At 45.7% G+C, this 25,424-nt stretch overlaps 1 protein-coding gene across 2 annotated transcripts in view; it reads right to left on the bottom strand.

The window, feature by feature from the left end:
• Window positions 1-1,719: 1,719 nt before the first annotated feature.
• RASGEF1B (RasGEF domain family member 1B) overlaps window positions 1,720-25,424 on the bottom strand; it is a 253,126-nt gene continuing 229,421 nt past the window's right edge. For both annotated transcript variants that reach the window (XM_083571443.1, XM_083571444.1), the window contains 11 exons: window positions 24,210-24,347; window positions 16,804-17,016; window positions 16,609-16,683; window positions 14,524-14,619; window positions 13,423-13,525; window positions 11,869-11,948; window positions 10,697-10,792; window positions 7,577-7,672; window positions 6,132-6,255; window positions 5,061-5,133; window positions 1,720-3,457 (listed from right to left, as the gene is read on the bottom strand). In XM_083571443.1, coding sequence (XP_083427569.1) covers window positions 3,433-3,457; window positions 5,061-5,133; window positions 6,132-6,255; window positions 7,577-7,672; window positions 10,697-10,792; window positions 11,869-11,948; window positions 13,423-13,525; window positions 14,524-14,619; window positions 16,609-16,683; window positions 16,804-17,016; window positions 24,210-24,347 — 1,119 coding nt within the window. In that variant the 3' untranslated portion in view covers window positions 1,720-3,432. The remainder of the gene's footprint in view (window positions 3,458-5,060; window positions 5,134-6,131; window positions 6,256-7,576; window positions 7,673-10,696; window positions 10,793-11,868; window positions 11,949-13,422; window positions 13,526-14,523; window positions 14,620-16,608; window positions 16,684-16,803; window positions 17,017-24,209; window positions 24,348-25,424) is intronic.

The raw sequence follows: 25,424 nt of genomic DNA, 5'->3' as shown, positions 1-25,424 counted from the left end.
GCTTCAAAAAGCGAGATGAAAATACTGAAATAAATTGAGAGGCGATGACGTCTCAAGGTTCAAGACACACTGTGGGATAATGGTTTGAGGCCAGGCTCAAATCTCCACTCAGTCCTGAAACTCACTGGGTAACCTTGGGCTAGTTACTGTCTCTGGGTTGAACCCACCACAAAAGGTTGTCGTGGGCGAGAAGAAAAACGTAAGTGTCAAGGAGAACTACCTTGAGGAAATGAGGGATATAAACATTCATCTGCTTCCATCTATATTTGACAGGTGTCTCTGTTGCCATACTTCTCCACCTACTGTTTGATTCCTGGAAGTCCCAGCCAAAATGGTCAAAGGTCAGAGATTTGGGGAATTTTAATCCAGCAACTTCTAGAGGCCACTAGGTTCCACCATTTATGGTGACCAGGCCTAACACCTGTAGCCTGGAGTACAAACAGGGCTAGCCTGAGCGCATAGAAATGTAGAGCTGAATGAAGTATTTCACACACAAAGGAAGAGGTGGCCATATTGGCGAAAATCTGTGACGCGGTTGAATTATGAATTATCCAGTTTCTACAGAGGGCCATTACACCATGTGAGGTGGCTGCCCTTATCATGGGGAACCTCTTGTCCATGGGCATGATTAGGCCCGACAGGCCTCTGGGTTTGGCCTACAAGGCCATTTTGAGCAAAACATGCCCACTCGTTGATCACCCGATGTTGCAAGATGTCAGGTGCAGAGATCTGCTATCTCCGACGTAAGCATGAAGTGCTAAGATCAGAGAGAAGTCTTACCTCATGTATTAGTGCTGTGCACCACAGTGCTACGATCAGAGATAAATTAATGGGCCCACAGTACTAAGACTGAAGATAAACGTCCGTCTTCTGCTTTTAAAATTTCCATTGAACTTTAAAAGCTGCAGTCCTAAAAACAACAACTCATTTTTACTTCCTTTTTTGTGCTAGAGAGCCACACCCTTCAGCTTATAGAGTGGGGAATGGTGACTCGTAAGAAGTGTTCATCTCTTCAGATGTTATTCTCCCCTCATGATTCCACCTGCAAGAGGGTTGAATCCAATACTATTTATACTTAGAGTAGACCTACTGAAATCAATAGACATGGATAACTTAGATCCCTTGATTTCAGGGAGTAGGAATGAGTTGAGTATTGCAGAACTGGCAAAACTGATGGAAAGAACCCGGAACCAGTGAGACCAAGCATTCCAAAAGGACTGGAACAAATTTATATTGTATTTATATTATATTATATTATATTATATCTGAAAGACAAGTGTAAGCAATTAACATCATTAGCAGGGTTATTTGAAGATTTGTAAGATGAAATTGCTACCTATTCAGGTTGAGTAATGTAAAGTAATGTAAACCATCAGACGGGAGGAAGGGAAGTCGTTAGGCTCAGTTGAGCCAAAGAGATAAAATAAGAGGGTATGACGTTACGTAATGTGATTATATGTAAATAAATATCATGTATAGAAATGAGTTGAGTATGGCTCAGAGAAACTAGGAACAGCCCATGGGAGTCTACACCCTTTCGTCAACCAAGACACGCATACAAAGTCTGCCAATACAAGTTGTGATCACAGGGTGGTAGTAGTGTAAATTCTTAACAGTGGGATGCTGCACATTTCTCAAGGAGCAGAAGCCACCATTCTTTTTCAATAGGGTGTCTATTTTTTGCAGAAGTAATTAAAAAAGAAGAGTCGAGCCTTGAACTCCTTTTCCAAATCTACAAGTATGCAGGGCAATGCAAGTGTAGATATAGATATATTTATTTTCAATTTTGAACGGCAGCATTGATTACATACAAATCCCTGTGCTTAGAATACGATTCTGGCAAATGAAGGACCCCCACCTTGAACATTAGGCTGCCTAATAATGGAGGGTTATGCTTCATTTGACAGAATTTCCTAGAGGGCAAAATACAGTGGCTAAGCATTCCGGTTACTACAGAATGTATAACAAGAGGCCCTCTTTCACAGTCAAAACATTGCTCATAAACTCATGAAGCAAAAGACAGTCGGTTGTTTTCAACCCACACTTTAGCAGAAGATTATCCTTCCCTTGTCTTTAAGACATCACACAATTCCAGTTAGCTTTACTGGGTCACACATTACTTCAACCATTACTTCCGTTTTTCTCAAAAACCCTCAATAAAGGCATTGATCTACCCATGGTCTGAGCTGCAATTTTTGAAGAGGAAATAATAAGTCAAATTGTTCAACCAATAACCTGGGGTGGGAAGGAGATGCAGACCATTTGGTGATGTCTACATTAGAAATTTAAGACCGTTTCAAATTGGTTTAAATGTTTTGGCTCCCCAAGAAACTATGGGAGGAAATAGTTTTATGAACAAGGTAGAGAAGGAGTTGTAGTCCAATTACATCTAGAGTCATTCCTCCAATTCTGAGCTGGAGGTCTCTACCCTGACTACTTTCAGATAGCTACAGTTCCCGAGGTTTTCTGGATAAAGCCAGGAAGTTAAATCAGATTCATACCAGATTATGTTTACTGTGTAAACGTGCCCTTCAGAAACAAATAAAAAGACAGTGTAACTATAAATTGGGGAGAGGGTTTCTTCTCTACAGAGTCTAGCTACATTTGCTACGTTTCCTTCTAGTGTCTCTGCTTTTCCTATCACAGCACTGAGTTTAATCACTTCTTGTTTTTAAATAATACCACAACAATAGTTTGCCAGCCAGCAGCAAACTCAAGGAAGAAACAAAACAAACGAAAAACCCAACGACCCCAAAGGAATAATCATTAATCCCTTTCCCACGATAAATAAACGCAAATCTTAAGCAGCCCATGTCACTTTGCCGTGAATGTTTCTTCTTCTCCCCAAGGAGGAAACCAAAGTTCTTAGATTCGCTGAGCAAAATATCAGCCCGAGACAGTTTTCCTTTCCATTCACCGCTCAAAACATGACGCAGTCGAAAAACGAGATGCCAGCAGTTGCAATGGAAGTTTGTTCGAGACTCCAGCCCACAAGTAGCAGCAAGTTGTTAATACAAAGGAGCAGCGAGGTGAAAGTTTTTTTTAAAAGGTGGTGATGGAATCCCATCCAGGTGTTTTGAAATGATTCAAAGAAGAGTCAGATCTTCAAACGGTTTTCCTCATCGCTGTCTTTTGATCAATCACCCAAAACAAACCAGACACTTAATCTGATGATCCATCAGGTTTGAGAAGCCGGTCTGCTTGTTCTCGAGTTAACTTGTGGTTGTTCCTTACGTTTAATAAAGTCCTGACATGTCTTAACTAGCTGCACAGCTCTTATAACTTAAAATGTCACTTGATTTAAAGAGGGAGGGAGGGGGAGGAGGGGGGAAATAAATAAGTGACATCAATAATGGCCTTCAATTAAAAAAATAATCCACGTCAGCACAGCAACAGCAGCAGCAGCAGCAGCAGCAGGAAGCCAGTCATGGATTAAACCCTTCCAAGAAGCGTTGACCTAAAAGACAGAGGAGTAGAGAGGACACACATTAGGAATAGAGGCAGCTGGTAGGACAGGTGGGAGGCCAACAGCAGGTGGCGCCAAAACCAATGACAAATGAAGCCCAAACCAATGGCAGACACAGCCAATTAATTCAAGTTTTGCTCCGGTTCTCCTCCTTTCTACAAGGGGCAATATGGCATCTGAGGAGCTGACAGCGAAGACCACCCCATGGACAGGAAGGACAACAAACTGAAGATATTAAGACAGCTCTCCATTGATTAGGACACTGGGAAACCGCTCCACAGATTGTCTCAGACGTTGCATTTGTTGGTCTCTCTCTGAACTGTCCACCAAATGGGTCTGGGTGTATTTTAGGGCTTGTAGCTCTCAGGAGCACAGTAGATTGGCAGCAACCTCAAAGGTGCTAATTTTGATCTTTAAAAAGTGCAGAGCAAACAGTGGGGAACTTCAGGTCTGGGTTAGGGCAGAGGTGGCCCTCCAAATCTGTTTGGCCCTTGGGAGTTTCCTATCGCCACCCCCTCTCTTCCCAGGCTACGCCTGTCAATGGCCCTGCCCTAAGGTCACACCAAAACATTGTGCAACTTTCTCAGGCAAAAAGGTACTGCACTAGCAAGTTTCACTCCCCAACTGCCATTGGCATATGGTTTCATCTTTGCATGGCACAGTTCCTTAGCTGGCAAAGGAGGGACAATAAGGGACTTTAACCAATGTAGCCTTTCCTAACCTGGTAGGTAAAGTAAAGGTAAAGGGACCCCTGACCATTAGGTCCAGTCGTGACCGACTCTGGGGTTGCGGTGCTCATCTCGCTTTACTGGCTGAGGGAGCCGGCGTACAGCTTCTGGGCCATGTGGCCAGCATGACTAAGCCGCTTCTGGCGAACCAGAGCAGCACACGGAAACGCCGTTTACCTTCCCACCGGAGCGGTACTTATTTATCTACTTGCACTTTGACATGTTTTTGAACTGCTAGGTGGGCAGCAGCAGGGACCGAGCGACAGGAGCTCACCCCGTTGTGGGGATTCGAACCACCGACCTTCTGATTGGCAAGTCCTAGGCTCTGTGGTTTAACCCACAGCACCACCCGCATCCCTTCCCTAACCTGGTACGCTCTAGCTATTGTTAGACTCCAGCTCCCATCATGTCCAATTATTAAGGAATGATGGGAGTTGCAGCCTAGCAGCATACAAAAGGGCACCAGGCCTGAATCAGCACAACAAATCAACTTTAGGAGAATTTAGAAACATGCATGACTGACTGAACAAAAGCCTTCAAAAAAGAAAGGGAAGGAAAATGGAAATCTGTCTGGGCAAAAAATAATAATAAATGCATTCATTCAGTTTTTAAAGATGAAAAAGGAGGTTCCTAATACATTGGGGAAGGGTAGAAGGAACAAAAAAACAGGAAGATGAAACAGCTTGTGTGCTAATACTTTGGGAAAGCCCAGAAATTAAATATGACTTTTTTTTGGAAGCCAGTTCACACTGTGTCCATCTGTTGAGGCATGCAGCAGTGGAACACTTGGTATCGAAGGTGTCTTAGCGCTCAAGCAACTTTGCAGTCTGCTGATTTATCTGATGACAATCCCCTTTGACACTGACCTGAGAGTCTTCCATCTGTCTTTTTCAATGTGGTTCTCGGGGCCTTCGCTCTCGTAGGAAGCCAAGTAAAGTGCTGCAGTCAGAAGAAACAGAACGTCGTCATTACAGGCATGCAAGACAGTGTAGTGTAACGGGTAGAGTGTCGGACTGGGACTCGGGAGACCAGGGTTCGAAACCCCACTCAGCTCACCGGAAGACCTCCGAGGCAAGTCACTCACTCTCAGCCTAACCTGCCTCACAAGGTCATTGTGGAGATTAAAATGAGGAGGGGGAGAATTGTGTTGAGCTCCCTGGCAAAGAAGTCGGATGCAAATGCAACAAATAAATAGCTATCTTCCAGTCTTTGCCTCAGAGGATTTCATCAGCATCTCAGCGCTTGGGGCCTTGTCACTTCCAAGTGTACAGTAACAAGGTCTGGATGGTAAAGAACCCTCTTATAATGTTTTTTTTATTAAAAAAACTGCTTGCAGAATACTTTATCCATCCCGATCTTCTGTAATGACTGTCCTCCTCCTGCTATTTGTGGTTAGAATATTTGGCTATGGATTTTTGAATTATTGCAATTAATTATATGCCACCTTTCTATCTCAGTTGGGACATTCATGGCAGGCGACAACCATTATTTGAAGCACAGTCGCCGGATTTAAGCAACCATTATTTCTAGACTTGCATTGTTTTAATTGTGAATCAAATGTTTTTCTGTCTTGCTTCTTCATCCTGTGATTCAGGTGGACTTCCTTCCTTCCTTCCTTCCTTCCTTCCTAGAGCTATTATGTACCTTTATTCATTGATAAGAGCAAACCAGTCCTTTGCGATTGGAAGCGGGGGTTGTTTTGCTAGCCAATCAGCACTGCATATAGCTGGCCTTTCATCACCAACTTGTAGTACTGTGGGCTTTATGTACTCCTCTTTCTCAGAGACTCACAGGTGTATCAAATGCTAACTCTGCCCTTCTTCTCCCAAGGGGCTACCTCCAACAAAGCTAGGGTGGTCTTCTGTATTTCCAAAAAAATAAAGTGATAGATGACAGCAGACACACTGCACAATGACCAGAGTTTGCACATCTCTTACCATCCTCGCTGAAGACTGGGACGGTGAGCAGGTATGGAAGGATTTTCCGGTCTCTTTCAAAAGGGCACTCAACTTGTTTCCACGTCATAAACTCACTCACTTGTTTAGCCAGTTCCCAAAATTTCTGGAATTTAATAGAGGGCAGAGAAGGTCAGTAAAAACATGTCCACAAAAACAAAACAAACCAAACAACCAATCAAAGTCTAAGTCAAGAAAAGAGAGGGATGCATGGCGTAAAATTCCAAATTAGCATTTCCGACAGCTGCGATAGAGGTAAAGAGGTAAAGGGACCCCTGACCATTAGGTCCAGTCGTGGCCGACTCTGGGGTTGCGGTGCTCATCTTGCTTTACTGGCCGAGGGAGCCGGCGTATAGCTTCGAGGTCATGTGGCCAGCATGACTAAGCCGCTTCTGGCGAACCAGAGCAGCGCACTGAAACTCCGTTTGCCTTTCCGCTGGTACCTAATTATCTACTTGCACTTTGACGTGCTTTTGAACTGCTAGGTTGGCAGGAGCAGGGACCGAGCAACGGGAGCTCACCCCGTCACGGGGATTCGAACCGCCGACCTTCTGATCGGCAAGTCCTAGGCTCTGTAGTTTAACCCACAGCGCCACCTGTATCCCTTACGATAGAGGTACACTTGCTCTTTTTTTGAAGTAAGAACTGACGACGTCACATCACCCTTATATGATGGTGATGCTTCACCCTTAAGAGAGCCACAACTCCCAGGAAGTGGGCTTCATAATCTGTGAAAGGAATAGGGGTCTCCTAACAATTCTCAGCACCCTTAACAAACTTCAGTACCCACGATTCTTTGGTGGAAGCCATGACAGTTTAAAATGGGACAGCTCAGTCAGTAGAGCATGAGACCTTTAATCTCAGGGTCATGGGTTTGAACCCCACGTTGGGCAAAAGATTCCTACATTGCAGGGGATTGAACAAGATGACCCTCAGGGTCCCTTTCCAACCATAGCTGTCAACATTTCCCTTTTTTAAAGGGAAATTCCCTTATTCTGAATAGGATTCCTCGCAAGAAAAGGGAAACGTTGACAGCTATGCTTCCAAACTCTACAATTCTATGATTCTGCTTAAATTGTATAGTGCAGATGTGGCCCTAAAACAGATGTAAAAAGAGAGGGGGGGGACCTGAATGCTTGTCTGTTTTTAGAGGAAGGGCATAGCCAACCACGAGCAGTGAAAGAGACAAAGTCAGAGCAGACATTCTCACCCAAAGGGTGGGGTCTTTGCCAACAGGACCCGGCAGCAGACACCAAATGATTAAGTCTATACCTCCGGGACTAGTCATGCTCACAATTAGCATCAAGAGATGGGCAGCCAACCCTCCGGCAAGGCTTTCTGCTCACAGTTTAATTAGCAAAGCTTGTCGGTTAAAAAAACAAACCACACACAGACACATCGAGAAATTCCGAGCATGCTCTACTTACTTCGAAATTAACGTGGCCGTTGGGCAGGCGGTTGGCGCAGCCCTCGTTGAGGAAGTAAATGTCCTTGATAAGCAGGCTGAAGAAAGGGATGACGATCTAAGGAAGAAGGGGAACAACGGGCTTAGTTAGCATCCGTTCCAGAAGGGAGGCAGCACAACAATGGGCAAAGTCAAGGTGTCCCAGTAAAAACTTGAAAACGGCTAATGCACGTAGCCTGGAGGCAAAGGAGCATTTCTAAGGTGCTTTATACAAAGTCTGACCTTTTTATTCATCTAGTTCAGCACCGTTGACACTGTCTAGTAGCCTTCCCCTCCCTTTCAGCAGCGCTGAAGCTAGCGTAATAGTGACACTGTTTGTCTAAGGCGCACACTCTTTTTCTACCAAAGGCCAGGGATCAGGGGCTGAACACAAGTATTAATGAACTTATGAGTTCAAGGATCTTTCTTTACACTCCCCGCAATTTCCTAAGGCCCAGCTGAAATTAAGCAGGACTGTGGCCAACCTTGAGCTGGAGGTTCTCCACTCTGGATGTATTTGCTCATTTATTTATTAAATTTATACCCTGGCCCTTCTTCCCAAAGGACCCCAGGGCAGCAAGCAACAAGTGAGCAAACATCTTAAAAACCATCCCGATACAGCCGTACACTGGGAAACCTCAATTTAAAAGGCCTGTTGAAAGAGAAAATCTTCGCTTGGAACCGAAAAGACAACAGAGATGAGGCCTAGTTGATATTCAAGCGGGGAGTGATTCCAAAGGGCTGGTGCTTTGACAATATAAAGACCTGATTCCTATATTGTGAGGAATGGACCTCCTAATAAGATGGTATATGTGGGGGGGGGGGCACCTCCAGAGCACAGAGACTAGGGCTGGGCGATACCTGGTTTTCAACACCGTGATACATCACCAGCTAAACATCGCGATATACAAATATATCACGATGTCTGAAATAAGGGTGGATCTAACGTTAAGGCATGGGCTGGCTGCACGGTTTTTCTCACACTGTGATTTTTGCATAACACACACATGCACACATCATGATTCGCAATATGTTAGCAGGTCAAAAATAATGAAACCGATATCATGATATGGACTTCAAACCGATTTTGGATGATATATCGATATATCACCCAGCCCTAGGAGAGACTGATTTGGTATATAAGGGGTGTCCTTCAGGTAATCTGGTCCCAAGTGTTATGGGATTTTGCACACCAAAACCAACTTTTTGAACTTAGCTTGGGAGCTAAATGGGAGCCAGTTTTCCTTTGGGTTTCCCATTGCATCTGGCACGCAAACACACGGACACATACGCACAATATCAGTATATTTCCAAACTTACAAGCTTATCATAAGAGTCTCAATACCTGATATATGAACCTTCCTCTTTTCCCACTTCACAACCTCTATTTCATGGAGTGTTGGACCATAATAATCTTTTCAACCTCCTCCTGTAGTTTCTACTTCTAGCATTCCCTTCCCACCAAAACAAACAACCCAACCCACAATTGATCATGCAGGTAAAGGCTGCCTTTTTTAAAAGGTTCAGCTGAACTCCAGGGTGTACTGCTTTCCTCAAAGTTCAGAGATTTCAGGGAATATCTTTTGGCCGAGGAGCAGCCTGCAAAGCTTTCATCTTTCTGCCTTTCATCCGGAAAGAGCAAAGTGTTTGCTTCTCACAGTTTTCTAACTTGGCTCTATTTCTGGGGCAATGGAAATGAGAGAGAAAACCCACTAAGAAACTGATTCTCTGCAAAGGCAGCCATGGACAGGAATAACATCACATTTCCCATCAGGAAAGGCTTGCCCAAATAATTAGTGTTCCAACTTGATTCATTTGCATTATTAAAACACATGCCTGGGGAACATGTGGCCTTCAAGAAGTTGCTGGACTACAACTCCCATCATTCAAGACCATCAACCACATTGACTGGGGATGATGGAAGTTGGAGTCCAATGAAATTCTGCAAGGTTCCCATTATAAAGCCTTCCTTTCTGCTAGCTTAAAAAGAGTAGAGCCTCTGATGCCACCACTAGTAAAGGTAAAGGGACCCCTGACCGTTAGGTCCAGTCGTGGCCGACTCTGGGGTTGCAGCGCTCATCTCGCTTTATTGGCCGAGGGAGCCGGTGTACAGCTTCCGGGTCATGTGGCCAGCATGACTAAGCCACTTCTGGCGAACCAGAGCAGCGCACGGAAATGCCGTGGTTTTTTTACCTTCCCGCCATTTATCTACTTGCACTTTGACGTGCTTTCAAACTGCTAGGTTGGCAGGAGCTGGGACCGAGCAGTGGCGTAGCGTGGGTTGTCAGCACCCGGGGCAAGGCAAGTAATTTGCGCCCCCTAACCAATGGATTTGCGCCCCCTAACCCGTGGATTTGCGCCCCCTAACCCGTGGATTTGCCCTAACCCCAGATGTTGCGCCCGGTGCGGCCGGCCCCCCCTGCACCCCCCACGCTACGCCACTGGGACCGAGCAACGGGAGCTCACCCCATCGCGGTGATTCCAACCGCCGACCTTCTGATTGGCAAGTCCAAGACTCTGTGGTTTAACCCACAGCGCCACCCGTGTCCCTCTGACGCCACCACTAGCCCTCACCTTTCATTTTTCAAAACAACAACAAATTCCTTGGCCTTAAGAGTCACATGTATATGTTCGAAAGCATGTGGGCAACGTATGGCAAAATATGAGGAGCCCAAGGAACGGATAAAATAGATCCCTAATGGCGATGAACAGCGATGTTGCATAGCTCCATGCTTCTCCTCATAACTAGCCAAACCGGAATAAATTATCCAAAGTAAGAGAACTATACAAATGGGCCTAGCTTGCATCATTTATGCAAGTTGCAGAAGGGAGATTTCCTTGGCATGAAACTGTGATTACCTTGGCACAGTGTTCAAGAGTATTTTTTTTAAGTGCAAAGCACACAGAACCCTTTAGGACAGGCCAGATGTTACATTTCTTTATGAAAAAAGGGACAATCAGTGACCAAAAATGCACATTTCCCCCCCAAGACGGTTCCCAGTTAGCAGGAAGCTGTGCTCCAGGCAGATGGCTTACCTGGTGCACACCTCCTAATAAGTAAATTTGATCCCTGGCCAACCGTGAATATATTTGCAAATCATACCTTCTCTCTGTTGCTGTGTGCTGTCAAAGACCTCTGAGCTGCTCCTCGCAAAGCTGTGCGGTAATTGTAAAAATTGCTGGAAGGGTCCATTTGATGCTAGATTTTTTAAAAAAGAATGGAAATGTTCACAACCTTTCCATGCCATAGCAGACACCACGAAATTATTTAGAAGTCCAGCATTTAATTCAGTGGAAGAGCACTGGATACAAAGCAGCAATCGGCCTGTTTTTAGATAGTTTTTAGTTTGCTGCTAGTGTTACCAATACAGTGGTACCTCAGGTTACAGATGCTTCAGGTTACATACGCTTCAGGTTACAGACTCCACTAACCCAGAAATAGTGCTTCAGGTTAAGAACTTTGCTTCAGGATGAGAACAGAAATCGTGCTCCGACAGCATGGCAGCAGCAGGAGGCCCCATTAGCTAAAGTGGTGCTTCAGGTTAAGAACAGTTTCAGGTTAAGAACGGACCTCCGGAACGAATTAAGTACTTAACCCAAGGTACCACTGTAATTTCATTGTTTTCTTCATCTGTAAACTGCTCTGAGGTTTGTTTACTTTTTACAATCAAGCGATATGTAGATTTTATGAAATAAACAAATAAAGCAGACAACCAGCAAAGGCTCATCCAACATTCGAAAGAGAGACAGAGATGGATGGAGATAAGCCACTGTATAGCTCCATACTTAGATAATCAGACGGTTGAGTCAGATAAACTATTTGGAAGTAATAGGAAATTTAACAAATTGGGACCCATGTTCTGCATATTCTCCCATGGAATAGATTTTCAGTGTAATGTTCCTTTTAGTATAATATTTTGTTTTATTATGTTTGTGTTCTCTGCCCTGGGACCTTCATGTGAAGGAGAGATTACAAACGTTCAAAATAAATAAATAAAGTGTTGCCCATTAAATGACATATGGAAAGCATAGACTACTATAGATTTTTGTAATGGGCTAGGAACTTCTCTTGTTGCTACACTGTAAGCAGCAGTGTGTAGTCAGAACATTTTAATATATTACCCACCCTCTCCAAACTTTAATGGAACTAGCATTAGGGATAGAAAAAATGGACAGAATAGGTGGATATCTTTGCATAGACGATGATAACCACTTGTCCCCCTGGCTGATAAACAACTGGATAAACAATATTTCAGGTGACCAAACCACATTTACCTCGAGAATGTCGAATTTGGCCGTCTTGACTTTTGACCAGGTTTTCTTTAGCCTAGAGACAGGGCTCATATTCATTCCAGCTTTTAGTTCAAAAGGCCACAAGGAAGATGCAGAAACAAGAGCGAAAGAGCACATCATTATTCTGGACTAGATATATTTAAAAAACAGGGGGCAGGGAATTGAATATTTGCAAAGATAGCCATTCTGGCCTCCTTACAGCATTATGAAGAAGTGACTAGAAAGTATTGGCGCTGCAGGTCTGGTAGCAAAAGCAGCCTCACATCCTTCTGTCCTCTGTCCTGAGAATTGGGACTAAGGCTATGTGCACGCCAAACATTTAAAAGCACATTACTTCCCCCCAAAGAATCCTGGAAACTGTAGTTTGCAATTTCCAGCTCCTGTAACAAACTACAGCTCCCCAGATTCGTTTTTGGTAGAAGTCAGATACTTTAAATGCAGGGTTTGTACACAGCGTAAAAGACAAAACTAAGCATCAGGAAGTGTTTGTTCCCAATCTTGCCTCTGCCACGGTGACCTTTGGCACCCCATTCTCTCTCGGCCTCAGTCCTTCCCTCCTCAAATTGGGGATAATACCAATGACTACAGGGGTGTTGTAAGGATTACAGCTAGATAGTGGGTGTGAAGCAATCTGAACTATCATCATATTTCTTAACCCTAGTGCGGATTGTGACAATACAGAAGCACAATATTAAAATCAGTTAAAACAATTTGCAATCAGAAGAATTGCATGGGTCCTAACTGAAGATTCTGTGCGGTACAACCGGTAAGTATCATTATTATCCACTCTGCAAAGCAACAAGACAGTTCTATCTGATTAGTGATATTACATTACAGAGCAGTTGTGCGGCAGGAGTGGGGAGACACAGGGTACAGCTGTTGGCAGCAACAATATAAATCTTCCCTGACCTGTTGCCCCCCCCCAGATGTTGCTAGCTAAGCTACAACTAGAGATTGGGAAGAAAGCCAGTTGACCATGCTCGCTGGGGCTGATGGGAGCTGGAGTCTAAACACATCTGCAGTGTCACAAGTTGGACAAGGCTTCAGTATACCTGAAGGAGCATCTCCACCCCCATCGTTCTACCCAGACACTGAGGTCCAGTGCCGAGGGCCTTCTGGCAATTCCCTCATTGAGAGAAGTGAGGTTACAGGGAACCAGGCAGAGGGCCTTCTCGGTAGTGGCACCCGCCCTGTGGAACGCCCTCCCATCAGATGTCAAAGAGAAAAACAACTACCAGACTTTTAGAAGACATCTGAAGGCAGCCCTGTTTAGGGAAGCTTTTAATGTTTAATAGGTTATTGTATTTTAATATTCTGTTGGAAGCAGCCCAGAGTGGCTGGCGAAACCCAGCCAGATGGGCGGGGTATAAATAATAATAATAATAATAATAATAATAATAATAATAATAATAATTTGCCCAGATCTGGCCTGAATCAGACTGAGGTGAGCCAACTCATTCTCCAAACCAAGCACCCTTTAACAAGCAACAATTTAAAAATACCATGCAACTTCGAAGGATTCCCATCTATACTTACAAATAATGGCCATTAATGAGTTGAAGTTGCCAATGTTAAAGCACTCCCGCGCCACGTCGATGAAGTACTCTATCATCCTCGCTCGGTGCTTTTTCTTCACAGGCTGAAGGAAAACAAGCCCAAAAGAGAATATATTTAATTTCATTTAATTTATTTCTTGCAGAGGAAGGGACAAATGAAGGGGGAAAGCACAGGTACATATGTCTATATCCAGAGGGTTCTTTTGTAACAGTACTCACTGCTAGAGAGTATCAGAACCTCTTTTTTTCTACCCATGGTGGCCATTTTGTGCTGGCACCCACGGCACTTTCATGAGTGCCAACGCCTCATCTTTTTGCCAATAAAAAGCACTGTCCCTACCATCTATGGCACTGTAATTTAACATTATTCAACAAATACAGTACAAGAACTTGCAACAGAAGGAGGACTTTAGGTTGTTCCATCAGCTCCATGCTTGGTATATTTGATCTATGTTCTAGTGGCTGTTTCAGAACTGACAGAAAATCACAACGGGACTCACATCTCACATTCAGTGGAGGGCTACTGAGGCCCTTCTGCTAACCTTAGCTAGGTACTTCAGGTTTGCACACATTTTATTCTCTTTGGGTGAGCAAATTAAAATCATCTGAAAAAAGGATTTCGCACAGGGACTGAAATGTAGAGCTGATTAACACCCGTATTCGCAGGCCTGGCAGCATTACCTGGCATCACTGGGGCTCATTGGCAGACCCAAATTGTTGGAGGGATATACTATTTCAAACTAGAGAGAGGGCAGGGCATCATATTTTAAATTCTCCTCCATGTTAAAAACAAAACACCAAGTTGAACACATTCCCAGCATAAACTAGAGCAGGCTTCTTCAACTTCGGCCCTCCAGATGTTTTTGAGACTACAATTCCCATCATCCCTGACCACTGCTCCTGCTAGCTAGGGATCATGGGAGTTGTAGGCCAAAAACATCTGGAGGGCTGAGGTTGAGGAAACCTGAACTAGAGGAAGATTGAGCATATCTCCCATTTTCAGTTTATTACTTGCAGGGAGATGTGGAAGGGTGTTACAAGTATGGTACCCAACCCCTAAACTGTAATCTGATTTGCTTACCATGCATATTTCTGTGGCAACTAAGTAGCTGAGCCTGTTGAACCATTCTACGTAGGCTTCCAGGTTCCGCGCCTTCTTCCGGTCACCATAGCAGCTCTGAGAAGACAAGAGCAGCCATTTGTTTCCCATGCCATGTGTCAGAGCTGCCCAAGGTCCCAGCTCACAAAGGACCAACGCTGCTTCGTTGTTAAGTACAAAAGCCTTTATTGAAGTTCAGTTTCACTTCCAGAGCCGCAGCGCGCAGCTCTACGTCTCAACTGTCAGACCGCTGATGCTCCGTCTGAGTCTCCTCCCCCCTGACACCAATTTAAGATTCTAGCCTTACTCCACCTCTTCCTCAGTTCCTTCCGCCTCTGGTTCCGCCTGGCCGTTGGGGTCTCGCCCTTTCTAGACTCTTCTGACGCTGAGTCCCCTGAGCCTTCCCCCTCCCTCCGGCGGGCTTTAGGAGCTGGTTCCCCATCCGGGTCTCCTGCTGTTCCCCGCGCCTGTACATTTGAACTTGGCGCGCGCGCCCAGCCGGTAACTTTTCTCCTGACCGTTTCACTGCTGCTGCTGTCACTGCTTCCCCCTCTGGGGGGGCTAGCTGCAACTGACCTCCCCTCCGTTGGAGGCATGGTCAGCCCTGACTCACTCTCTCTCCCCGCTGGAGGAGACGCTGGCCCTGACACATGTGACTCTTCCCCCCCACTACGCACTGGTGGGGAAACTGGTCCCGATCCCCCACTGCTGCTTTGGGGTTCCCCTCTGGCTCCTTGTTTCTGGTGCGTCCCCCCTGGGACTCCCCTTGCCCTGACCATCGGCGCCCCCTTCTGGGAATCTTCTGATTCGCTGGAGAAGCTCATGGAATCTCTCGGGCCACTGTCATACTCCCCTACGCTGCCCTCGGATTCTTCCCCTTCGCTCTCCATTTCCTCTCTCCCCAGTGCTCCTGCTCCTGAGTCCCTGACACCATGTTTCCAAGCGGGGAAGAATTCAACTTCTACAGCTTTATTATTGTCTTTACCTCGCCTTGGTTTAAATGAGGCTTTATGTATAATACCCAAGCGGTATTCCCCTTCCAGAACTACAGTTCCCAGAGTTCCCTGGGAGGAGGGATGGGTTGTTAAACCACTCTCAGAATAGTAGCCATCTGTGAAGGGAATAAAGGTCTCCCTGAAACTACAGCTCCCAGGATTCTTTGGGGGGAGCCATGACTGTTTAAAGTGATATCGTAGTGCTTCACGTGTATGATGTTGATGTTAAAATAAGTCCACAGATGCTGTAATCTGGTGACGGTTTTACCCTCCCAATGGACTTCCTCTTCAGCATCATGGAGTGACATGACTCTCCAGGAAGCCAAAAGCAACCGCAGACGACCTCTTCAATCTCTGCACTGCCATGTTCCTGCCCATCCTCTCATTTCTTCCCCTGCTGCTCCTCCTATATGGAACCCACATAGTCCTGGTCTCAGTTTTGCAACCCTAGATTATCAGTGGAGTTCACAGAATCACGCATAACCGCAGAATTATACAGTTGGAAGGGATCAAGAGAATGATCTAGTCCAGCCTGTTAAGTTGTGGGTGAGCATATCAGACGACACAGCGATTCTTCTAACAGCTCTTGTTTATTCACAGGCCAGAACAGAACTGAACTGAAGGGTTCAGCCAGCCTGCTTATATAGAGCTCCAGTACAACAAAACTGTAACCATTTTCTGTAACTATCCAATCACTGAACGCCACTTTCAATCCCTTATTTGCATATCTGGACCTGAGTGAAAACTATCTACAGTATCCCCCTGCTGGCCAAGGGTGAGAACATCAGTACATAACACAGCCTTTCTCAACCTTGGGTCCCCAGATGTTTTTGGCCTACAACTCCCATCATCCCTGACCAGTGGTCCTGTGAGCTAGGGATCATGGGAGTTGTAGGCCAAAAACACCGGGGGACCCAAGGTTGAGAACCACTGATTCTAGTCCAACCCCGCAATGCAGGAATCTTTTGCCCACGACCCTGACATTAAGACCTTCATGCTCTACTGACTGAACTAGCTGAACTTGTCCTGTAGACTGACTGAAACCTAGCACCCACGCAGCCCCCTCATTCACCTTGTCGTTATCCAGCGGGTCCTTTTGTACAAATGCCTGGACAAACTCCTGTGGTCCGATGTAGTTCAGCCTCTCCTGCAGAAAAGGGAAAGGAGAGGAATCAAGACCGGTGGCAAAATTCTCACACAGCCATCACAGAACACAGAACACTCGCAAGATAAGGAGGCAGTGGAGAGTAGGACAGCGTCAACTCACTAGCTCTATGTGAGTCAGCTGCTGGGCTAGCATGTAAGGGTCGCTGCAGACAGTGATGATATCCCTCTGAATGGCCTGGGGTTTGGTCTTCAGGACCGTCAGCCGGTCCGTCGAGCTGGCGTTGATTTTGGCAAGCACCTCCTCGTACTGGCTAAGGGAGGCCAGCTTACGAATGAGATTCTGGATGATTTGCTGCACATTTTTCCGGTACATCTGCCAAAGGAAAAGAAAATAATTCATCAATTAGTTTCATTCATATCTCACCTTTCGTCCAAGGAACAGACAGGCTGGCCTACAGGCTTAGATGGCTGCAATGCATTATATGCAGGGCTTGCTCTGAAGACGGTTCGGAAACTTCAGCTAGTGCAGAATTCGATGGCCAGGCTGCTCACCGGGGCAAGGCGGTTTCAGCATATGACACCAATCCTGGCCCAAGCTCACTGGCTGCACATTAGCTTCTGGGCCCAATTCAAAGTGCTGGTTTTGACCAATAAAGCCTTAAACAGCTCAGGCGCACAATACCTCAAGGACAGCCTTTCTCCATATGAACCTACCCGGACCCTGAGATCATCCTCTGAGACCTTACATCGTGTGCCTCCTCCACGTGAGGTCTGGAGGGTGGCAAGATGAGAACGGGCCTTTTTTGTGGTGGCTCCCCACTTGTGGAACGCTCTCCTCAGAGAGGTTTGCTTGGTGCCTTCATTATATAATTTTATGTTGTGAACCACCCTGAGATCTAAGGATGAAGGACGGTGTGCACATTTTAATAACAACAACACCAATATTATAATTATAATACCTCCCCGCCTTTTTAAGCCTCATGGCATTCCTGTGAGGCAAGTTAGAGTGACTAGCCCAAAGTTACCAGTGAGCTTCATGGCTGAGTCAGGATTTGAACTCTGGTCTCCCAGGTCCTAGTCTTACACTCTAACCACTACCCCACACTGGCTCTGTTATTGAGTTATGCTTCATGCATATGTAATATCCTCAAGTATTCAAAGTGATTCATATTAGCACAGCCCTGTAAGGTATTGTTATCCACATGGCTTTTTTGTGGGTGACAATATTCACCAGTATAGCACCTCTCTTCTGGAAGCCCACGGAAGCCATTTTGTGCTGGTACCATGACACTTTTAATAAGATATGAGTACAGGCTACTTCATTTTTTAAAAAAACACACAACAACAATCCAAACCAAATCAAAATCACACTGATTATGAGCCAAGCCATGGTTTAGCTTAGTATTACACTCTAACCTGGACTCTTGATCCAGACAAACCACAATCTGTAGCCAAGGCTTGTTCTATAGCTTACTGTTATTAGTTTGTGTGTGAGAAGATAAGCCCTGAGTCCAGGTTTGGGTGCAATGCTAAACTAAACAAGGATTGGCTCACAGCTGGCAGAATCCGTGACCAGGGAGAAGAATCGGCAGAAGAAGAATGGAAGAAATTTAAAGACTATTTGCAAAAATATTGTAATATTAAGGAATACTGAGTGATGTTGGATTGAAATTAAGGGGTTATCAGCTGTAATGGTACAAAAGAATATGAAAAAATAGTTCTTTTTTGTATATAAGTAAAAGTATAAGTTAAAATAATTTAAGAAGATGGATAGAAAATAAGGCTTTTAGCTGTAATGCTATGAGATAAGGATTTGCTGGATGAACAATTTGAACTGGAAAACAAGAAGGGGAGGTATGAGGAGGTCAGGGAAATATGTTATTGGAAAATAAGATATGAAATTTATGTGTTTTTAATATTTTTTCTTTTTAATTTTTTTCCTTTTTTTTCTTGGTTTGTATAAAATGGAAAATCTTAATAAATATCTTCTTAAAAAAAAAAAGGATTGGCTCACAGCAGCAGCATGATCGGACGAGGAGCAAAGTCGCTGTGATCTCAACTCACATGGTGATCTGTTCACACTAAGCCATGGTTTGGCTTAACGTTCCATACAAACTGAGTCACCGACGCTTTAACAAAGCAGCACATTGAAAGACCTATAAATTTATTACAGCATAAACAGGATTTGGGATGGGAAAATCTCTGCCCACCCACACCCCGCTGCCGAAAGGCACTGAGTGTGACAGCTTGGGAGACTGTAATGAGAGATGGCTTTCAGTGATCACTGGGGAGATATCTCAGCCTAAAGACAAAAGAATATCCTTATCACCGATTGCCTGTTGGGTGAGCTATACATGCTTATCTCACGATTTGATGTGACAGTTAATAAAGGTCAATGCAAATGCAGGGGGGTGGGTGTGAGAGAGAGGGGGGTGGAGAGAGGGAGGGAGAGAGAGAGATTGAGAGATATAATCCATATGTTTAAATACGCACACAAATAAACTCAAGTTCTCTGTCTCCAAGTGGGTGGATGTGATTTTACCTTCAGACACAAAGGCCACCTTACCAAACTCTCGCCCGTTGTCATAGACTGGCTGGATGCAGATGACTGGTGGGAGGCACCAGCTGGGGACCCCCAGAGGAGGAAGGCTCAGAGCCAGGGGATTGGTGGTGGGATGACAATGAATGCTCAGAGGGAGCAGACTGGGGAGAGGAGGTGTTGGAAGCTGGAGAGGCAACAGGCTTTAGTGAGCAGGAAGAGGCTGTGACAGAGAGCAGTCCAGAATCGGAGGCTGGAGAGGAGGGGGACCAGGAGACAGAGATGAGGCAGGCTGCTGAATAAACCAGGGACTCTCTCCATTCTGCTGTGACCAGCTCTTCTCCCCCTAATCCCCTACAACCCAGAGAGGAATGAAGAGGGCATTGCAGCAAGACACAAGACGATGGAGCCTTGGGCTGCTGGGAAAGGAACTGGGGAGGAGCCTTAGAGTGTGGTGGGAAGGCAGGGACCTTCAGTGCTTGCAACTGCCTCGCTGGGGCAAGACCTACTGGGAGGAGTAGCAGGGATCACCAGGCCTGTACTGTTTTGGTTTCTCTGAGTAAAGAATTAGCTCACTGACACCTGGTGTTTTATTTCTGACTGGCTTCTGACACCAGTCCTTAGTGGGCAGGATCTGGACAGGCTCGTTTTAAACCCAGCACGAGTTGCAATATTGTCATACAGGATACGGTTGAAAGCAGTTAAGATTTGGGGAGTGGGGTGGAGGATACAGCAAACAGCACTAACGGAGGGCATCTGTTCAGTCACCTGTGGTGATGGGCAAACCTACGTAGGACTTCCTACAAACCCCTCAACTCTTGTAGCGATCTGCATTGCAGTGCAAAAGAAACAAGGTCACTCCCTCCTGCATTTACCCTTCCAAGAGAATTACTAGCCAATATAACTAATAATTTATGACATCCAGAACTGTACTGCGACGCTGGCTTTCTCTCTCAACCACCCCGCCTTTTCATAAGGGGGTGGGGGAAACAGAGTCTCTTCGAGATTCAGAAAGTCTTTGTTGTTATTATTTTTACATGAACATTTATTACCCTCACATAATCTTTTGGGAACCTTTTTATCTGAGGAACCCCTGCTAAGGGACCCATGTTGCATGGGGACACTTTGTGAAGGTGGCTCTTGGGCCACTAAGCAAAGCCAGCAAGGGCTTTTCGTAGGCCTGAAGCAGAGTTGACCATTTCATTCTAAAAGTGTCTCCCTCCTTAAAAAAAAACAAAAACCCAGAATGAATCTAAGTCCTTTAGGGAGAATTAAAGCACTCCAGGCTTCCATAAAATAAAGTGGGATATGCAGTCCAAGTAAATAAATAAATAGATAAATTTTAATTTATACCCCGCCCTCCCCGGCCAGGGCCGGGCTCAGGATGGCTAACACCAAATATGAATTACAAAAAAAGTAATAGGAAAACAACAAACAAACAAACAAACAAACAGTTAATTAAAATACGGCTTAAAATGCAGCCTCATTTTAGTAGTAGCCCATAAATCAAGACCATAAAGGGAGCAAACATCAGATATTCACCCAAGCCAGCTATCCATGCTGGTCCTACATGGGACAGCAAAAAAGCCAAGGGAAAATTTATATACCAAATCCCATATAAGGGGTCAGAGTGATTCTAAGCCGAAGGCCAGGCAGAACAGCTCCGTCTTGCAGGGCCCTGGTCAAATCCTGCAGGGCCCTGGTCTCTTGTGACAGAGCGTTCCACCATGTCGGGGCCAGTACTGAAAAGGCCCTGGCCCTAGTTGAGACCAATCTAACCTCCTTGAGGCTCAGGACCTCCAAAGTGTTGTTATGTATGGACCATAAGGTCCTCCGCGGGGCATACCAGGAGAGGCGGTCCCGTGGGTACGAGGGTCCTAGGCGGCATAGGGCTTTAAAGGTCAAAACCAGCACCTTAAACCTGACCCTGTACTCCACCAGGAGCCAGTGCAGCTGGTAAAGCACTGGATGAATATGATCCCATGGAAAGGACCCCGTAAGAAGCTTCACCGCAGCATTCTGCACCCGCTGGAGTTTCTGGGTCAGCTTCAAGGGCAGCCCCGCATCGAATGAGTTACAATAATCAAGCCTGGAGGTGACCGTCGCATGGATCACTGTGGCCAGATCAGGGCGAGAAAGGTAAGGGACCAACTGCTTAATACGGCGGAGATGGAAAAATGCCACCTTTGCTGTGGCTGCAACCTAAGCCTCCGTAGAAAGGGAGGCACCCAAGCTCTTGACAGAAGGCACTGGCACTAATTGAGCTCCCTCAAGAGATGGGAGTTGGCTCCCCAACCCCATGTCGTCCCGACCCAGCCAGAGGATCTCTGTCTTTGAAGGATTTAACTTCAGTCGGCTCCCACACAGCCACAGCTTCCAAGCATCTGGTTAGTGTGTTCGGGGCTGAGTCAGGACGGCTGTCCATCAACAGATAAAGCTAGGTGTCATCGGCATATTGATGACAACCCAGCCCAAAACTCCGGACAATCTGGGCAAAGAAATGAATGGTGTGTGTACACACACGCACACACATTTGCTGTCCCACATGCCAGCTGACAGGCACCGGCTGGCAAACAGGTGGTTTATCAAAGGGGAAAGAAGCAGCTGGGATTAAGCACTGGGGGGGGGGGGGAATAGTGGGGAGGGAGAGGCCCCAAGGGATTTCGGAAGCAGAGCAAACGCAGAGCAGCTCGATAGGTTGGAGGTTGTGGGAAGAAAGCAGAACGGGGAAGGGAAGGAGAGTCATGCAGGAGAGCTCAAGTATGTGATTTCCATAGTGCACCAGGAGACCGCGAACATATGGGCAGATAAAAGACTCGGAGGCTGGTCCATTCGGGCGAACTCAGCAGGGAAGATGGGGACAAAAGAAGGAGTTGGCTTTGTCTATCATTTGACTCTGACTCAATACCTCCTGTTAGCCTCTCTGCCTTCTGCCCCACTAGATAAAAGCAGATTTCAAACCACAAATGCTTCCAGAGTCTTGCTACCTGCAACATGGAGGTCCTCTGCCCTCCACCTCCCCTTTTAAAATTGGTGCAATATGAAAATCATACTAAAGCTTTAAAGGCATTTTCCGACCTCCTCTCCCAGACGAATGGCACTGGCATTCTGTTTATCGGATAGGGTGGAAATTTGTTACTATCGCCTCTCCCACTCCTTCCAGCGGCCTTTACTGCTGCATGGCATCTCAGGGCTCATGGATGGCACTGCGTTCCTGGGCAGTGGGAATGATTCAGGGTTCCTCCTCCCTGCCTGTCAGGTGTAATGCAGGGTTGTCTTAAAGGAAGACCAGAGTTTCCCAACTGCCTCACTGGGGATGATGTCACTGCTACCACTTGCGATGTCCGGCAGAAAATGGGAGATTTATACAGTGGATCCTCGGGTTACATTACCTTCGGGTAACGTAACTTTCGGGTTGCGAACGTGGCAAACCCAGAAGTGTATACTTCCAGATTTTGCCACGCATGCATGCACAGAAGCGCTCTATCGCACCACACACATGTGCAGAAGCGGCGCCTCATGTTGCAGACTTTTCGGGGTATGTAAGGACCCCCAGAACGAATTAAGTTCGTATCCAGAGGGTACACTGTATTTGTTTGCAAGTTCTTCCAACCCCACCCTTTAGCAAAGTTCTTCCAAAATCAGAATGCCAAGCATTTAAGACACCCAGGGTGCAATTCAACGTTGCACTAAGGCGTTCTGTCAGCGAAACCATTTCCGCTTGCCGGATGTAATGAACTCCCCGTCCACCAGTCTGTGGGTTCCCCTGACCCTCCCTAGCAGATATGGGGGGCTAAGAGAGGAGGAAAAGCCCTGTTATGCTAGGACAGGGGCCAGCAACCTTTTTCAGCCATGGGCCGGTCCATCATCCCTCAGACCATGTGGTGGGCCGGACTATTTTTTTGGGGGGGGGATGAACGAATTCCTATGCCCCACCACATAGTTGGAAGGGACCCCAGAAATGCATTTTAAATAAAAGCACACATTCTACTCATGTAAAAACACCAGGCAGGCCCCACAAATAACCCAGAGATGCATTTTAAATAAAAGCACACATTCTACTCATGTAAAAACACACTGATTCCCAGACTGTCCGCGGGCCGGATTGAGAAGGCGACTGGGTTGCCTACCCCTGTGCTAAGAGAACTGGTTGCACTGGCTCCCACTAGTGCAACGATTTAGTTGAATCCAGCTCACACAATCAGGGATGCATTGGTGTTCAGGTGAGCACAACGTGATAGTTGGCTCATCACAGGGGTTATACCTGCATTGCAAGGGGTTGGACTAGATGACTCTTGGGGTCCCTTCCAACTCTACAATTCCTCTGATTCTATCTCCCGCTCTCTCCTTGCCCTACACCAAGACAGTGTCTTTGAATCACTCAAAGCCACCATCCACCAGATAAAACCTCGTCTGCATACATGATTGGTTTTCTGCAATTCCTGCATATGTCATTTGACTCTAAAGCCTGTTGGGATATTCCGTTCCACCTTAAGGAACAGGCATGGTTGTTGTGTGTCACATGCCTGTTTACACTCCAGCACAGTATGCTGGGAACTTCCGTTTGTGTATAGCTTTTGCTTTAAGCTGCTTGCTTTGGATGAGATCAGACATGTTTCCCTTTTGTCCTGATGTATGCTGAATAAACTGCTTGTAAATATGCTCACACAATTTCTCCTGCCACTTCTGCTGAGTTGCATGATCCAGCTTTTGAAGCTGTGGTCGCAGATGCTGCAACAAGGACTGGTGATCGCCTGGCACACCAGCCGGTGGGCTGGAGCCAGCTAGGGGCCTGCCAATTGCCCCCGTTCCTTGGTTGCATGCCAACAAAGCCTACCATGACTAATAGCAGAAAGCAGGGGTGGGAGCCATTGTGACCCTCCAGGTGCAACTAGACTATAACTCCCCCTGGGTCCAACTCACTGGGCCACAGGAGACACTTCAATGCAGGATGTGAGAAAATGCTCTGCAGTAATTAGGAACATCTTGAAACATCAGCAAGCTCATGCTCCACGCAAGTGACTCACCTCATCCCCACTGGCAATCTGATGGGCCAGTTCCTTCAAATTCCTCATCATCCGCTCATCTCGAAAATCATAAGGAAATGTCTCCGTCCACTCTGTTAACAACTGCAGAATTTTGGGGGCAATTTTCCGTAACCGGTTCTGGAGAGAGAGAGACAAAGAACATAGGTGTGGTCCCTCAGAATATTTGTGGTTTAGAGTTAGGTGGGCACAAGACTAAGTACAGTGGTACCTCGGGTTACATACGCTTCAGGTTACATACGCTTCAGGTTACAGACTCCACTAACCCAGAAATAGTGCTTCAGGTTAAGAACTTTGCTTCAGGATGAGAACAGAAATTGTGTGGCGGTGGTGTGGCGGCATCAGGAGGCCCCATTAGCTAAAGTGGTGCTTCAAGTTAAGAACAGTTAATCCGAGGTACCACTGTACTGCGTATTGCTGTTCAACTAAACAGACTTTCCAATTGGGGTGCTTGAGATTTCTGTTCAGTCTACATTTTAAAGTATGTTTGATCCCAATTCACAGTTTCTAGATTGGAACAGTTATTCTGCATTTCTCCAACGAGTTGCAAAAATGCATATTTTGGGGTAAAAAAGTACAAAGATAATGCAGTTTTTTTCTGCAGTTTGGAAGAGAAAAAACAACACCCTACTGGTTCAAGAATGGGACAGAATGAACTTATGGATGAACACATGCAAAAGCTGACCCGGACCAGAAAATGTTGATCTCTTCCTACCCTTCTGTGTCCACTTCTATTCTCACTAAGGGTGGAAACAGACTAAGGGTAGAAAACCATTTAAAGGTGTATTGTAAGGCAGGAGGACCGTGTAGCTGCTTTGAGCTCTTTGGAGGAAAGGCGGGGTAGAAGTTGTAGCCAACAATCATAGAGGTGGAAGGTACCCAAGGGTCATCTAGTCCAACCCCCCATAATGCAGGAATCTTGGCTAAAGAATCCATGAAAAATGGGCACCCAACCTCTGCTGAAAAACCTCCACGGAAGGAGAGTCTACCACCTCTCATGGAATAATCTTGGCAGAATTAGATGGATCCCTGTATTGTATAAATATAAGTTCATAGGGAGGTAAAAAGAAACTATATAAGAAATATCTAACTGTGTGATATAAAGTAATGGATAAAGTACAGTGAGATTAATTGGAAGTCAATTTTAAATTTCTTCTCTATAAGTTTTATAATTGTGTTCAGTATACTGGTAAAAGG

Source organism: Podarcis filfolensis, assembly GCF_964270895.1.
Source record: "Podarcis filfolensis genome assembly, chromosome: 9".
Lineage (NCBI taxonomy): Eukaryota > Metazoa > Chordata > Lepidosauria > Squamata > Lacertidae > Podarcis > Podarcis filfolensis.
Note: the sequence above shows the minus strand (reverse complement) of the source record. Positions and strands in the feature narration are given on the sequence as shown.